This window comes from Ovis canadensis, chromosome 20 (assembly GCF_042477335.2).
Source record: "Ovis canadensis isolate MfBH-ARS-UI-01 breed Bighorn chromosome 20, ARS-UI_OviCan_v2, whole genome shotgun sequence".
NCBI classification, from domain to species: Eukaryota; Metazoa; Chordata; class Mammalia; order Artiodactyla; family Bovidae; genus Ovis; species Ovis canadensis.
Window position 1 is genome coordinate 38,036,991 of NC_091264.1, and position 14,195 is coordinate 38,051,185.

The 14,195-nt window shown below is 45.6% G+C and overlaps 1 protein-coding gene across 1 annotated transcript in view; it reads left to right on the top strand.

Annotated features, from left to right (window-relative positions):
* Positions 1–648: 648 nt before the first annotated feature.
* The window catches only part of TFAP2D (transcription factor AP-2 delta), a 60,445-nt gene continuing 46,898 nt past the window's right edge, over positions 649–14,195 (top strand). The window contains exons 1-3 of the mRNA XM_069563501.1: positions 649–687; positions 1,720–2,217; positions 5,772–5,832. Of these exons, the coding sequence (XP_069419602.1) occupies positions 649–687; positions 1,720–2,217; positions 5,772–5,832 (598 nt within the window). The remainder of the gene's footprint in view (positions 688–1,719; positions 2,218–5,771; positions 5,833–14,195) is intronic.

Genomic DNA, 14,195 nt, shown 5'->3' on the forward strand with positions numbered 1-14,195 from the left:
TGGAAAAAAAAAAAAGCAGCTTTCAGCAACCAGGGAGTGGAACCAATAGGAATGAACACTTACTTGGAAAAGGAAGCTTTAATTAATATATATTTCTATCTCTAATATACACACAGCGGGGCTAGATCTTTATCTTCACAATAAAATGTGTGCAAATGCTCTCTGCAGAGATGAGTCCCCACCTCAGTCGGTATAGAAAAGCATGATAAAGGTTGGAAAAATGGATAAAAATGTTGAAAGAACCTCCAGTTCCTTATTAGGCGAAGATACAATATTTATTCCTTGTCTCCTGGGATAAATCTCTTCTGCCTATTGTCCTCCCAGTTCTCAGTGCTGATGCTTAATTTTCAAAACTTCTATATTACCAAGGGACCTACGACATCAGCCAAAGAAATACTCAGCAAGTACAAAATCTGTTCCAGGGAGCTGCTTTTGTGCAGAGGGAAAATTTTGTTCCTACAGGTTTTTAAGTGGGTACGAGGCAAGGAGCTATCTGATCCGGGCAAAGCCATTACAATTTAGATCTCTATCTATAGAACATTTTTTTTTTCCTTAAAAAAAATTGGAAAATACAAGAAGTTTGGATTTTTTTCCCGATTCTTTTTTTGGAGGGGGAAATTGCATCGTAAGCTTTCGGAGAAACCCAACATGTCAACTACCTTTCCGGGACTAGTCCACGATGCCGAGGTATTATTACTTTTTTTTTTTTTTCTTTGAGCGCGCGTGTGTGTGGCGGCGGTGGTGGCGGCGGTGGTGGCAGCTTTCCCTGTCTCTAATCTATATTGGACCGTTACGTTTAATTATAATCTGGCTTTCGGGGGGAAGTTAAGGAAGGAAAGGGAGGAAAGTTCGTTATGACATCTGTCGCCAGGAAGGGCAACTCTCTGCCACGTTAAGAAACATTTGCCATAATGAGGGGGAAAAACATAATCCTAATAATAAAGAAAGGGAGGAGGGGTGAGGAGAAAGAGATAGAGATGGAGAAAAGATACTCAGAAAGGCAAAGTAAAGAGATTGATGGGGGGGGTGGTGGGTAGGTGGACAAGGGGGGGTGGGGAACACGCACCCGGTTAGGAATGGGCTTATTCTAGGAAAGTAAAGCAGAACAGGGGTTGGGAGGGGGGGGTCGGATTCCTTGCCCCAAATGGTTAAGAAATGAGCAAGTTGGACGATTTACACAGACTGGATTTAAAAAAAAAAAAAAAAACATAGATAATGATTTTGAGAAGCTCTGGCAGACCATCCCAGCGGGGACCGCCGAGCCATCTCGCTGTCGGGCGCGGGCTGGAGTGGCTCCGAGGCGCCTGTGGACTCTCTCGTTCTGCTCCGGGCAGTCCCGGAGTCAATGGCAAACCTGGCTCCCGGAGCCCAGTGCCCTGCGCAAGTTGGGCAGGGGCTGAGTGTGTGTGTGTGTGTGCGCGTGTGTGCGCGCGCGTGTGTATGTGTGTGTGTGTCACCGCACCTATATAGGGTGGGGGATTTTTTTTTTTCTTCCGCGCTCTCGACTGTGAGGACGAGGCCGCCCACCCCAAGTCCGCCTGCTCGCAGCCGCTCCCTGGCAAAGGCGCGGAGCCCGGCTGCGGCTCGGCCCGAGCCCTGCGCGCTCGCGCCGCTTGGAGAGCCAGAGAAAGCTCCCGGGCTCCGGAAGAGCTGCGCCTCGGTTGCAAAATGACAAACCTCAAGTTTTTCTGCTCTCCCCTTTCCCCCTCTTCCTTCCAGATACGTCACGACGGATCAAACAGCTACCGTTTGATGCAGCTTGGCTGTCTGGAGTCCGTAGCCAATTCCACTGTCGCCTATTCCTCCTCCTCCCCTCTAACTTACTCCACCACCGGCACCGAGTTTGCGTCCCCCTACTTCTCCACTAACCACCAGTACACCCCGCTGCACCACCAGTCCTTCCATTACGAGTTTCAGCATAGCCACCCGGCCGTCACCCCCGACGCCTACTCTCTGAACACGCTCCACCACTCGCAGCAGTACTACCAGCAGATCCACCACGGGGAGCCCGCCGACTTTATTAACCTGCACAATGCGCGGGCGCTCAAGTCGTCCTGCCTGGACGAGCAGAGGCGGGAGCTGGGCTGCCTCGATGCCTACCGCCGTCACGACCTGTCCCTCATGAGCCATGGCTCTCAGTATGGAATGCACCCAGATCAAAGACTCCTGCCAGGGCCCAGCCTGGGGCTGGCCGCCGCGGGAGCCGACGACTTGCAGGTAAATAAGCATGCGGCGAATTTGTCTGCGCCCTCCCCTCCTCTCCCTCCCCCTCCCGCACCGTTAATACTCCGGCTATAAGCCGTTTCCTCTCTCTCTCTCTCTCTCTCTCTCTCTCTCTCTCTCTCTCTCTCTCTCTCTCTCTCTCTCTCTCTCTCTCTCACACACACACACACACACACACACACCACTTATGGAAAGTTATCAAAACAATTAGAGGAGGCGTGTGCCATTCTGTCCCTCTCATTGGAGCAGGCATTTCACCTGGACGCTCGGGAGTCCGGCTAGCTTCGGGGCCCCTATTTCCCGGCGGTCTGCACCGAGGTCTTTTTTGAATCCGCATTTCTGTCCCTGAGGGGATGGGGTGGGGGAGATCAAGGAGGCTGAGGTTGAGCCAACTGGACTCAGAGTAAGACCCGATAAGTTGATGACCAATCGCACCCTCAGTCTCGGCGCTTTGCTGGGTCTACCCGCGTGTTTCAGGCATTTGTCCCAGACTGAGGTTGTGGGGCGCTTACTATGAACTAGGGGGGCTGGTTTGCTCCAAAACTTTGCGGGGCGGGATGAGGGGGAAGCCCTGAGCTCCAGCGAAAGTTTCACCAATATTCTAGATTGCTGTGAAAAGTGAAGGATCCCAAATGAAATCCTCAAAAATGAACCACAGTCAAAGCCTCTGCATGGTGCGTTTGACCCGGGTGCAGGCTTGAACCTAATTCTCGCTGCCTGAGGAGTGCCCACTCTCGTCACCCGCTGGACGATTCACAACTTTATTATTTTTTTTCTGCTGTCTCTCCAAGCCATTAACTTTTACAGAAGATGCAACTCCTTAAAGAGAAGGAAATGAAATAAGGAAAGGGGTGGCGGGGGGGGGGGGGGGGGGGGGATGGGGAGCTGGGGGGAGGGAAGAGAAAATGAATAAGAAGGGAGGAAGAAAAAAGAAAAGGTAGAGAGAAAAAGAGGGAAAAAAGAAAGAGGAAGGAAGGAATTCAGATACAGTGAAGGCCATGACTCAATCAGATGATGTACTTTCTCTCTTTCTGTATTTTTGCACATTGTTTGCCAACAATAGAATTTATAATTATGTAGGTACACTGTCACAGCCATATTTCCAAGTCTACACATGTCCCAAACAGACCCAGAAGACACAAAATTGTAACTTCTTTTGGCTGAAATTACAGCTTTGCTTGTGAGTCTGCACAAAGCTGGCTACTTTCTCTAAGGTCCCCAAAGCGAAAAGGGAGATTCTGGAGGAGCACGATTTGGAGACAGAAGAGATCCCTCGTTGCGCACAGAAAATCTTTCCCCCTCACTTACCTCTGAGCAAGGGATTATTTTAAAATTAAAGTGAAAGCCCTTACAGTCCCAACAAAGAGCCCAAGCCACAAGATCGGTGCACAAGAAAAAAGATTTGGCTCCATAAACCTTGACTTTCTACAATTACATTCACGAAATAATTTTATACGCTCAGGGCATTTTTACATTTTTCACAAGGATCTCCTTATGTCTCAAGAGGAAAAAAATCTGCCATTCAATGCTTAGCTCAACTAAAACCTATTTACTTCTTTTAATAGCCGCGTCTGCTGCTGATTTTTTTGTATCTGAACAAATTTTTTTTCTGTGCTAGGCACAAAGCCGGGCATTTTTCAAAAGAGGGGATTAGAACATTTGCAAGCACCAGACAAAGAGCGAATCCCGTGCAAAAGAACACCGTAGTTTATCCAATTTTCGACTTAGTGCCATTCAACTGGTCATTTATGCAATGTCATCCGACCAAACAACATGTTTTACTTATGAGAGGGGAAAGTTTGTTAAGTGAAGAGACCAAGATTCGTTTCTTCTAAGAAAATAAACACCTTAACAGTGCGCCAGAGCCTAGGAGGAAAAGCGGTTTCCTCCCTTGGAGAGCTTCCGGGCCTCTACCGTGTCCATTTCAGATATTTTGAAACCTTTATTTTCATCCTGTTTGTTGTGTGTGTGTGTGTGTGGTTTTTTTTTTTTTTAACATTCTTAACCTCCTTTTTCCCATTTATTGCTCACACTGAGGGAATATTCATACTGAGAGACACACTCCAAGATAATAGCAGAAATGAAGAACAGAGGTATATGATATATTTATGTATCTATGTCTATAGAAGTGTTTATATACATTTTTGACATAGATAGGGATATATGGAGAAAGTTGTAATTCTGGCAAGTTATTTTCTTCCATTCCTCCTGGACTTAGTTGTCAAAATGAAAAAGAAAAACAGTCATAGCTACTTTTAAAAGAGAAATGGGGAGGGGATGTGTGGGAGAAACCCGTCTCTCTCCTTTTATTTCTTCCTTTTTAAAACATTCATCAGCATATGCCTCATTTCAAATGCAACAAATGTAAATATACTTTTCCCTGCACAGAATTTTAAGTGAAAGTCCAATGGTTTGGAGGGCGGTCTAAGTCTGCCTAACAGATGCAAACAGTCTTGTGGCTTCAGTTCCATCTTTGAGTCCCCTAAAAAGATTTGCTATGGCCAACAAAGGAAACTGTCACACCTTTTCCCATCACCGCTTTAATTTATGCTCAGTCTCTAAGTTTTTTTTTTTTCATATTGATTTGATAATCACTTTAAGGCAGAACAGTTAAAATAAGAAAGAGCTCGTGAGTAAGTTGAAAAGGGGGGTCTTACAGGCCTGCCTCAATATGGTGAAAATGGGGAAGCAAAAGGGAGCCAGGGCTGTAAAGGTTGTTTTGTAAAGTGGGTTTTTATTATGCACCGACTCTCTCCGCATTTACTTAACTCTTCACGGGCTGTTGGGTAGGTTAACACCCTTCAAGGCCTCTTTCAAGTCCAATACCTCGTTTGTTTGTAAAGGAAAATGAGCCTTTAACACATTTCGACTCAGGGAAAAAAAAAAGAGAGAGAGAGAGAGACAGAAATTTTTATTTTTCTTAATCAAAAATCAGCAGGCCTTTTCCTTCTTCCCAGCTCAAATGATCCCTCAATCCACTAGGAGCCTGGAGATATGCAGTGAGTGACGCTGAAGTTGTTCCCTCTATAAGACACATTTTGGGTAGCATGATAGGATGTTCCTACATCTGGGGTAAAACAGTACCTTCATAAGATACCTTGAATCCTGCACTTGAAATAGCTCCTCTGAGCTCCCAAGAAACCTGCAGTGCCAGACTTGACACTCACAGTGTAATTTGCTCCATGCAGAAAGTGCTGTGGAAACTGTCTATATATATGCTATGTGCCTTGATGGAGACTTAAAGGGCTTCTCATTCTCTTATGCCAAGATAAAAGGCACTCAGGTGCTTTGAAGTGTAATATTGTATGGTGCTGTAAAATGCATACCTTAAGATTTATACAACTTTTACATTGTGGTTTTTCTGGCAATTTTTTTCCCCCTTACAATAGTGTGTGCTGCCAAAGTTGCTTCAGCTCAATGGTTGCTCTTAAATGTCTACTGTGGGGTAATGAGGATATGGGGTTCAGCGTTTGGGCAGATTGAAAGACTTAACTCATGTATCTGTTAGTATCCACATGAGTAATTGTATTTCTTTTTCTTTCATTAAGGGCTCTGTGGAAGCCCAGTGTGGGCTTGTTCTCAATGGCCAAGGTGGTGTGATAAGAAGGGGTAAGTAACAACCTAATGAAACTAAACATTCTTCTCTCACTGGTTACTTTGTTTTGAAAATCCAAAGGTGCTTTTAAACATCAGATCCTCTCCTGATGATAAAGAAAACAATGACTTGGTCAATTAGGCCTGTCCCACACAGGCATATCCACATTAAAAAGCTTCCCTTACTCCACTGAGGCTTGAACTAGCCTGTGCCCAAAAGAGAGTGATAGAAGAGATTTGCTCTTCCTCAATGAAACAGTGACAGAATCAAAGTTAGAGGCAAAAGAGAAAAGAAAAAAGAAGGAAAAAAAAATATTTCTCACAAACCCTTCCCCCATCGTCACATCCTCGAGCAGAATTTCTGGTCTCTTTTAGCCTTAAATGTGCCAGCCACAGCCTGGGTGTTTGAGGTGTTGGTGTTAGCTTGAGGCTTTGAAGGATTCTATGAAAGGCTAAATTCATTGAGCTTCAGGGAAAACTAATGAAACACCAATATTGTAGCTGCCCTTATTTTTCTAAATGTCCAGAACATTTCTTTCTTTAAGGGAGGGTGAGAAGAGGAGGTGGTGTTAACTGTACCAGATAAAGCTTTCTTGTTCCCATCTGTTGAGGAAAACATCTGAACCCAGAGTTACCCATGGAATGGGAAGGTGGGGGGAAGACAAGAATGGAGAGCTGTTGATTTCGGCCCAGACACTGAAGACGGCTGCATCTCAAATGTTCCATTTTGACAAAAGGTTTTGAACTATGACATTTTATGAGCCTCAAGGCAATGCCAATTTCACTGGCTTCCTCACTTCACTGTACTCAGAGCTTCTGAAGCTTATTTTCCTAGCAAGCTGAGTAACCCGAGGAGCACACAAGGCAAGGGGGACCAGCTGTTATCCCAACTTCATACGAATTAATAAGACATGGCCTATTCACCAGGACTAATTCCAGCTCCAGGGCCGCAGTTGTCTCTTGTAACTGAACCACTAAAAACTGAGTCAATCCTGATGGCACCAAATAAATGTTCTTCAGTCCCTCTCCATCCCTTTCAAAGCTTGTTGAAAGACTACAGTGCTTTTCCAAAGAAAGGATTGCATGGATAGGAAGCATTGGTTTCTTTCATGTTTAAACTGCAGGTTTTACAACCCAGTGTCCAGTGTGAAACTCCATTTAAATTGAGGTGGGAAGAAAACAGAATGTTTTCCTTTGAGAGACTATTGTCAGAGTGGATATTTGGGATTGCCATTACATGGAAAATGGCTATTTAAATCTGTTGTTTCACCCTATGGAGATTTGAAAGTTGTCCCCCCACCGCCCCCCGCCACTGCTAGTGTTGTTCCACAAAGACTTTTAAAAAATGAGCCAGATTTAAGCTTAGGCCATATTGAAAAGACATGAAATAGGCCCAGACTAGTGAAAATTGAAATAAAATATACATACTGTTGGAGCCAGGGGGTTAAAACACACAGTGAAAGAGGGACCAGGTGACAAGCGTGTTGAGGCGGCCACACTAAAGGTGACGCCAAGCAGTCAGGGCGCACGAAGATGTCGGTGGTGCTGAAGGACAGCGCCACTAATTAGCGCCCGGAGCCGGCTCCTCGCAGAGCCCGACTCGCGCTACTGCGTTATTGCGTTCAGTTCCGCGCTTGCTCCAAGATCACCTTTTCAAATGCATCAGATCATACGATAGCTGACAGGGGGTTAGAATTATTTGAGACCCAGGCCGGGAGCTGGAAAGGCTGCACAGGCTGCTGTGCAATGAGTTGAATTTTTGAAGAGATTTACGGAATAGACTTCACCAGCTATCCACGAAAGGCCAACGCTCTCCAGTCACCACAAGATGGGAACTGCGTTCCTATCCTCTCAGAGCCACGGAAATGGTTTTCCTTAGGTGATGTTTGATTGCTCTTGTAGAATTCGGTGTCATTCACCTAAAAATCACAGCTGAATGTATTTTAAACCAAATATTGATCTTTTAGAAGAACAGCAGGACTCCAAGCAAAAATGGGAGGTAACTTGGGGTTTACATATCTATTGTTTGGCTAAGCTTGATCCATCCCCCTCCTTGCGAAGGAATTCAGAATTTAGCTGCTGAGTTTATTCCATTTCCACGTGTCTTTAAAAAAGACCAGTTAACTTAGTTGTGCCTCAGAGACCAGGGAGTGTGTCTCGGTGTGTCTGTTTACTCTGAAACGATCAATGTTCATGACAATTTACAAATGGATAGCAAGGGAGTCTTGTATTAAAAGGCGGTGTTTATCCTGCCGCCGGCCCACGTCCTTCATCTTAGGACTCGTTTTTTCAAGAACAGCTAAGGAAGTTTCCTGCCTCTATTGTCATGGCAGCACACAGCATCCTAATATCCATAGTTCAAGTCACCTTTGTTCATCAAGAATTGGGAGGACTATAACTCAAGCGCTCTGCTATATGACCACACTGTGCAATATAGCTCAGATGGAGCTTTGCAGGTTACCCACCATATGAAACATGATTTGAAAAGCACAACTTTTTGCCATTGTTTCTCTACTGCTGAGCTCTTGGATAAACTTAAATTACTAATGATTTCTAGAATTTGCAATGGGAGGGGGAAAAAAATAGAGATTCTCTTTTACTTCTCAAGACCCCTGGATGCTCTTCTAGAAAAAAAGATCTCTTAATGCCCTACACAAATTCACCAGGGAGAGGCTGTCCTGTTTACAGTGTTGTGTGTGCGGGTTTGTTGGGGGTAGGAGAGCAGCGGTGTCTCCGTTCTTAAATTTAGCCACTTCTGTTTGCAGAGAACAAAATACCATTTCCCTGACTCACTTTGGTAAGTAGTAGTTACATTGTTTTTGCCTATAATGAAGCCCTATAGCCAAAGAAAGCGGAAGAGGGGCAGCGGCAAGGTAATTACCACCTAGATAAAATATTTGCCACCGCCTCGGAGGTGCAGCTCCCCGCGCGCTCACTCTCGGTTAATGGTGTGCACGATTTTGCCCGCAGCTCCGCCACTCCAACCATCAGAACCAATAATCTTTACTTTACCCTGTGCTCGCGTATCGATAGCTTCTCTCGCCTCCGGCATCGGCTTTGATATGTTAATATTTCTGAGTAGCAAATTCTGCAGAGATCATATTAATGTTGTACGTACAGAGTGGAGCTTTGCCTTCGTTGAATATTCAGATAGTGGGTTTCAAAAGGCATCTCTTGAAGAAATGAGGCTTCTATTTACAGGAGTCGTCTGTGTTTTTAATCATTAAAAAAAAGAAAGAAAGAAAGGAAAAACCACTCTTCTTTTCCCCATGAATCTTCTGAGGCTCCCTCATGGCCCCCTCCCCTTTGTCAGATGCTGGTCCCTTTCATTTCTTGCTGTGAGAATTTAATAGAGGGAGAACAATGTTGATGACGACGATGATGATGATGAAGCTAATAATGAGTGTATCCAGATTGAAATCGCGGGGGTAGGGGTTCAGTTGGGTAGGGGCTCCTGGCTTTCAGAAGAGAATGGAGATTAGAAGAGAAGACATAGCGTTTCCATATTTGGGTGAAAAAGTGACATTTTGGCCCTGGTCTTTTTTGTGTGTGAAATCGGAATGGCAAACTCAAAAAAAAAAAAAAAAAAAAAGGAAGAAAGAAAAAAATGAAAAAAGTGAAGAGGGGAAGCGCCCTTGTTTCGCTTTGTGATCACTCTGCCTTGCAGCCCCAGGCTAATTTCAGAAGCTTAAATACCGCCGTAGCCTCTGGGCCACGCGGAGAGGGAGCGGACCCGGCCACGGGCAGGCAGGAGCGCTTACCGGATTGCCCGTGGCTACACAAAATACAAACTACTTTGAATCAAAACATTTTTGGGGAATTAATATGATCTGAACTCTGCACGTTTTAAGAGAGTTGGAGTTTGTCAGATCGCTTAGAGGTGACTGGCACGCCAGCGGAGGCATTTACGCTACGGTACAAACATTGTCAGATCTGATTTAATTTCAAAAAAAAAAAAAAAAAAAACGCTTCCGTGAAATGGAGCTTAGCATCAGTCGCCCAGTCTGCCAATAACAGGGGATGGGCCTGATCGCTCTTCCTGTCTGCAGCCTTCATGGCTGCCCACAGGCGGCTTGGGCAGGAAGATGAATTTCTTCTGCTTTTTCGGTTTTCGCGAGGGTCCTGAGTTTTGGAACTGGAGTTAGAGAGAGCCTTTTGGCTCTTGCAGCAGTTCTTAAAAGGAGTAAGATTGAAGCGGGTTGAGAAGCCTTGTTCCTCTTCTTTCGTCAGAGCCCAGGGAATCGCTCTTAAATCTCCAAAACTCATTTCTGTGGCTCATCCATTGTGAAAATATTGTCAGAAATACACCAGGAGCCTCACCTGTCTTGCATTACCCAAATACAGATGCTGCAGATCCAGAATTCAGTCTCCTTTATGTTTAAAATTCATGTAGGGAAGGGATCTAGAGGCCTGGTTTGTGGGAAATATATTTTACGGGGAGGGGGTGCTACTTTTCCATAGCCTACTGCTGCCTCTCTTAATTTCGTTATTGCTTTGAACATCACCAAAAGCCAAAGCACTCTCTGCGCTGGGGAATGGGGATTAATTTCACCCCCTGCTCCCCACCTCCACCCTCCCCACCCCACCCCCGCCAACACACACCATTACACATCCATCGCCACCTTAAATCAGTAGTTTCTCTATGCAGACTTCCCTTTCTTTTGTTCTGCGTGGAATCCGCACCCGGAGAAGGGCACTCAGACCTGGTAATCCAGTAATACCTGTTACTACATAACCTTCTCCTAAACACTGCAACTCGCTGCAGATACAGTATCCCGAGGCCTATTTAATTGCAGTTAAGCCCCTATCCCTTTGGTGTTTGATTACAATTAACATCCGCTTTGCGTGGAGGAAGGGGATTCATGGGGGGTTTGGGATGGAGAAGGTCGAGAGGCTAGAGAGGAAGCAGTCGAGAATGACCCCACCCCACCCCATTTACACCCGCACCTCGCAGAAATGCAGCCGAAGAACAAACAGGGACAGGAAACTCCTGTAATCGCTTACACATTTTTTAATGTGTCAGAAAAAACGAGCGATCACTGGAGATGAAGAACGAGAGAGAGAGAGAGAAAAAAAAATCCCTGCCGTTTGTATTTCTTTCATTTGAATTGTAAACATCTGTTTGGCTGTAAGGCGAACAGAACATTTATTTTGCTCTCAAGATTTGGTCTAATTATGTCAACACCGAGGCGGCGGCGATTGGGGCGGCGCTGCGGCTTTGGAGAGGCTGCGCGCACGGGCCCGCGCCCGGAAGCCCGCCGGGAAGTATTGATCGCACCTGCAGAGCGCGTGGGGCCTCTAGCCATCACCCGCTCTGTTCCGAGACGGGAAGGCACCCAGTGGGGGTGAGTAGCCTAGAGGCAGCTTTAGGGGCTCCAGGGGAGCCGCAGTTCCTGAGAGGGCCCGGGCTCTTTCCTCGGCCCTAATTGCCTGGGAGGAGAAGAAAAAGCGCGCCCAGGCAGCGGCGCCTGGCTTTCCGATTCCGTAGCCGCGCACAAAGTGGGCGGGGCCTTGTCGCGCTCCACCGCTTGCACCCAGCTCCGCGGCGGCTTCTCAGCACAATGGTGGGGTTCAGTGGCTTAAACTCAGGATGCTGAGGGCGTGTGCCTCCGTTTTGCCTATTTACCTCCTCAAGCTAAATAGGGCAGGTGTGAGCATCCCACTTTTCAGACGGGCAGACTGAGGCCCAGAACTACTCCCCTAAGGTGGCATGGTTCACTAGTTGGCCAACGTTTTACTTCTTTCCCGCCCCGACACCGTCCCCGCCTACACCAGGAAAGGCGCAGCTCCCTCCCCGCGCTGTTTTTAGCTTCATAGGATCTGACAAAGTCTGGCAGCTGGAGGATCTGCCTCTCTGTGTTTTGTGCTGGTTTTGCCCCACACACCGTCTTTGGCTGACTTTTCAATATAGCTGTGGCAAAGTTATCCCTTTTATGATAGCCATGTCCTAGACAAGTGACCTTGCGTAGGTGATTTCTTATGCTGTTACTATAGCTACCCATCTGAGTTTGAAGCCTCACTGGAAATAGGAATCTCTATCTCCAAATTTCGATTTTTAAAATAATAAGTCCCGTGGAAGTATTATTGCCTCTGCACACTATGAATGGAAAAGAGATGTACTCTTTGGAGAAGAGAGCTGGGCATGAGGACTTTGGCCATGGCAAGAGAGATGCCCCTAACTGGAGTGCTGGATCTAGAATGAATATTACATGATTAATCAGAGCGGACATGCAATGCAGGGACCATGAGGAACTTCAGCGACACTGGGGAGGAACACTGTCAATGGCTTGGCATCCTTGACCCTGTCATGCCTTTCCTTCTTTGAAATCTCATCATTGCCATCTGTAGTCTGGATCCCCTTAGCAATGTCCCACCTTCATTCCAAACGCAAAACTCTGGTTAAGTTGACCTGTGACTCTTTTCTTCCTCCTTAAAAAATAAAGCACTGGGAAGAAAGACATCAGGTTCCTCACGCTGCTGTAAACTCTACAAGTTGCCAAATCTTCAGCCAGGACAAGAGAGTTCCCCAAGGCTGCAGCAATGCCAAGTATCAAAGTAACAGAAATTCCCTTTAAAGATGCTGTGACATAAAAAATAAAAGACTCTGGAGTTGATGGCTAATCCTGAATACAAAATAAATCCTCCAGGCAATTTGTGTGTGCATAAAACATATTCTTAATATGCAGCCTGTGTGACTTACCTAATAAATGCTTATTTGAGCATATGCCAGAAGACTAACCTGGATGCAGGAGAAAAGGCCTAGGGTTCAGGGATTTCACCTTTGGTTAGGTAGCAGACTCAGTGACTTCCTTGAAAGTAGCTGGCTTTTAGCACGCGGGTTCATTTTGTCCAAAGGGAGCAATTTTCCAGTTGGAGAAAGCCCAATTTAACTTTTTTTTTTAATTTTTAGAAAAATTACAATCTTCTGCAGCTCCCTAAATTTCATATCTCACCTACCATAGATTAGCCAAGATAGGAAAGTTCTAAAACTATGCCCTTTCCTTTCTTGGAAAACAACACATACACCTATAATAAACTTGAGACCAGTTGAGTGAGATTCCTGTGTCTTCCGCTGTGTACTGGCTAGTGTGCAAGAGAAGATTTATGCAAGAATATAAATTTGCTAATGATTCATAGTGACCACAAGGAAAGGCTCATTTTCAGGTGAAAATGTGTGAATTTTTAGTAAAAACAGTATCATTTCATTTCTTTTTTGTTTCTGGCTGTGTCATGGGGCCCCCAGTAGTGCAAATACAGAGTCCTAACCCACTGAACCTCCAGGGTAGTATCTTCTTAATATTCCTGCTTCAGATGAACTCAGTGTGACCTAAGTTCTGAAGCTCACCGTGTCATGATTCTTACATGACAATGAAATCCAGATTCACTGATACCTAACTTACTTTCTTATTCAACTTTTGAGTGGTTGCTTGAGTTTATTTATTTAATTTTGGTTGCATTGGGTCTTTGTTGGGCTTCCCTGGTGGCTCAGATGGTAAAGACTCTCTGCCTGCAATGTGGGAAACCTGGGTTCAATCCCTGGGTTGGGAAGATCCCCTGGAGGAGGGCATGGGTCTTCGTTGCTGCACGTGGGCTTTTTCTACTTGTGTTGAGTGAGGAACTACTCTTCGTTGTGGCCACATGGCTTCTCATGGTGACGGCTGCTCTTGTTGCAGAGCGCAGGCTCTAGGCACGCAGATTTCAGTAGCTGTGGCACGTGGGCTTAGTTGCTTCACAGCATCTGCCTGGACCAGGGACCAGGGACTGAACCTGTCTCCCCTGCACTTAGCAGGTGGATTCTTACCCAATGTGCCATTGGGGAAGTCCTTAAAATACATTTTGCATCTACAAGTACAAAGTGAGAGCATCAGTGAAAGTATAGTGGTAGTTTCTAGACCATTGTGTGCAAAGTCACTCTGTCCTGTCTGAGTCTCTGTGACCCCATAGACTGGAACCCTCCAGGCTTCTCTATCTGTGAAATTCTTCAGGCAAGAATATTAGAGTGGTAGCTATTTCCTTCTCCAGGGAGTCTTCCTGACCCAGGGGTCGAACTAGGGTCTCCTGCACTGCAGACAGATTCTTTATCATCTGAGCCACCAGGGATCTACTTCTAGACATCTGGGGAAATTATTATTATTACTATTATTATTATTGGTTTTAAAATCTTCTCTGAGAATATGAGGTGAAGAAGCACAGTTGAAGCTGTGTTCCCTGCTCCTGAGGCAGGCATTTGTATGTTTTTTCATTATATTGGCTACAAGTTTAATTACCAAGAAAAAGATTTCAAATCTGATCATTGAAACTCTTACCTTTCAGATTTCAAACTGAGGGCAGGTTTCCAAACTGTAGCATTGGGAATTTAGCCAAGTGTACATGGCCCA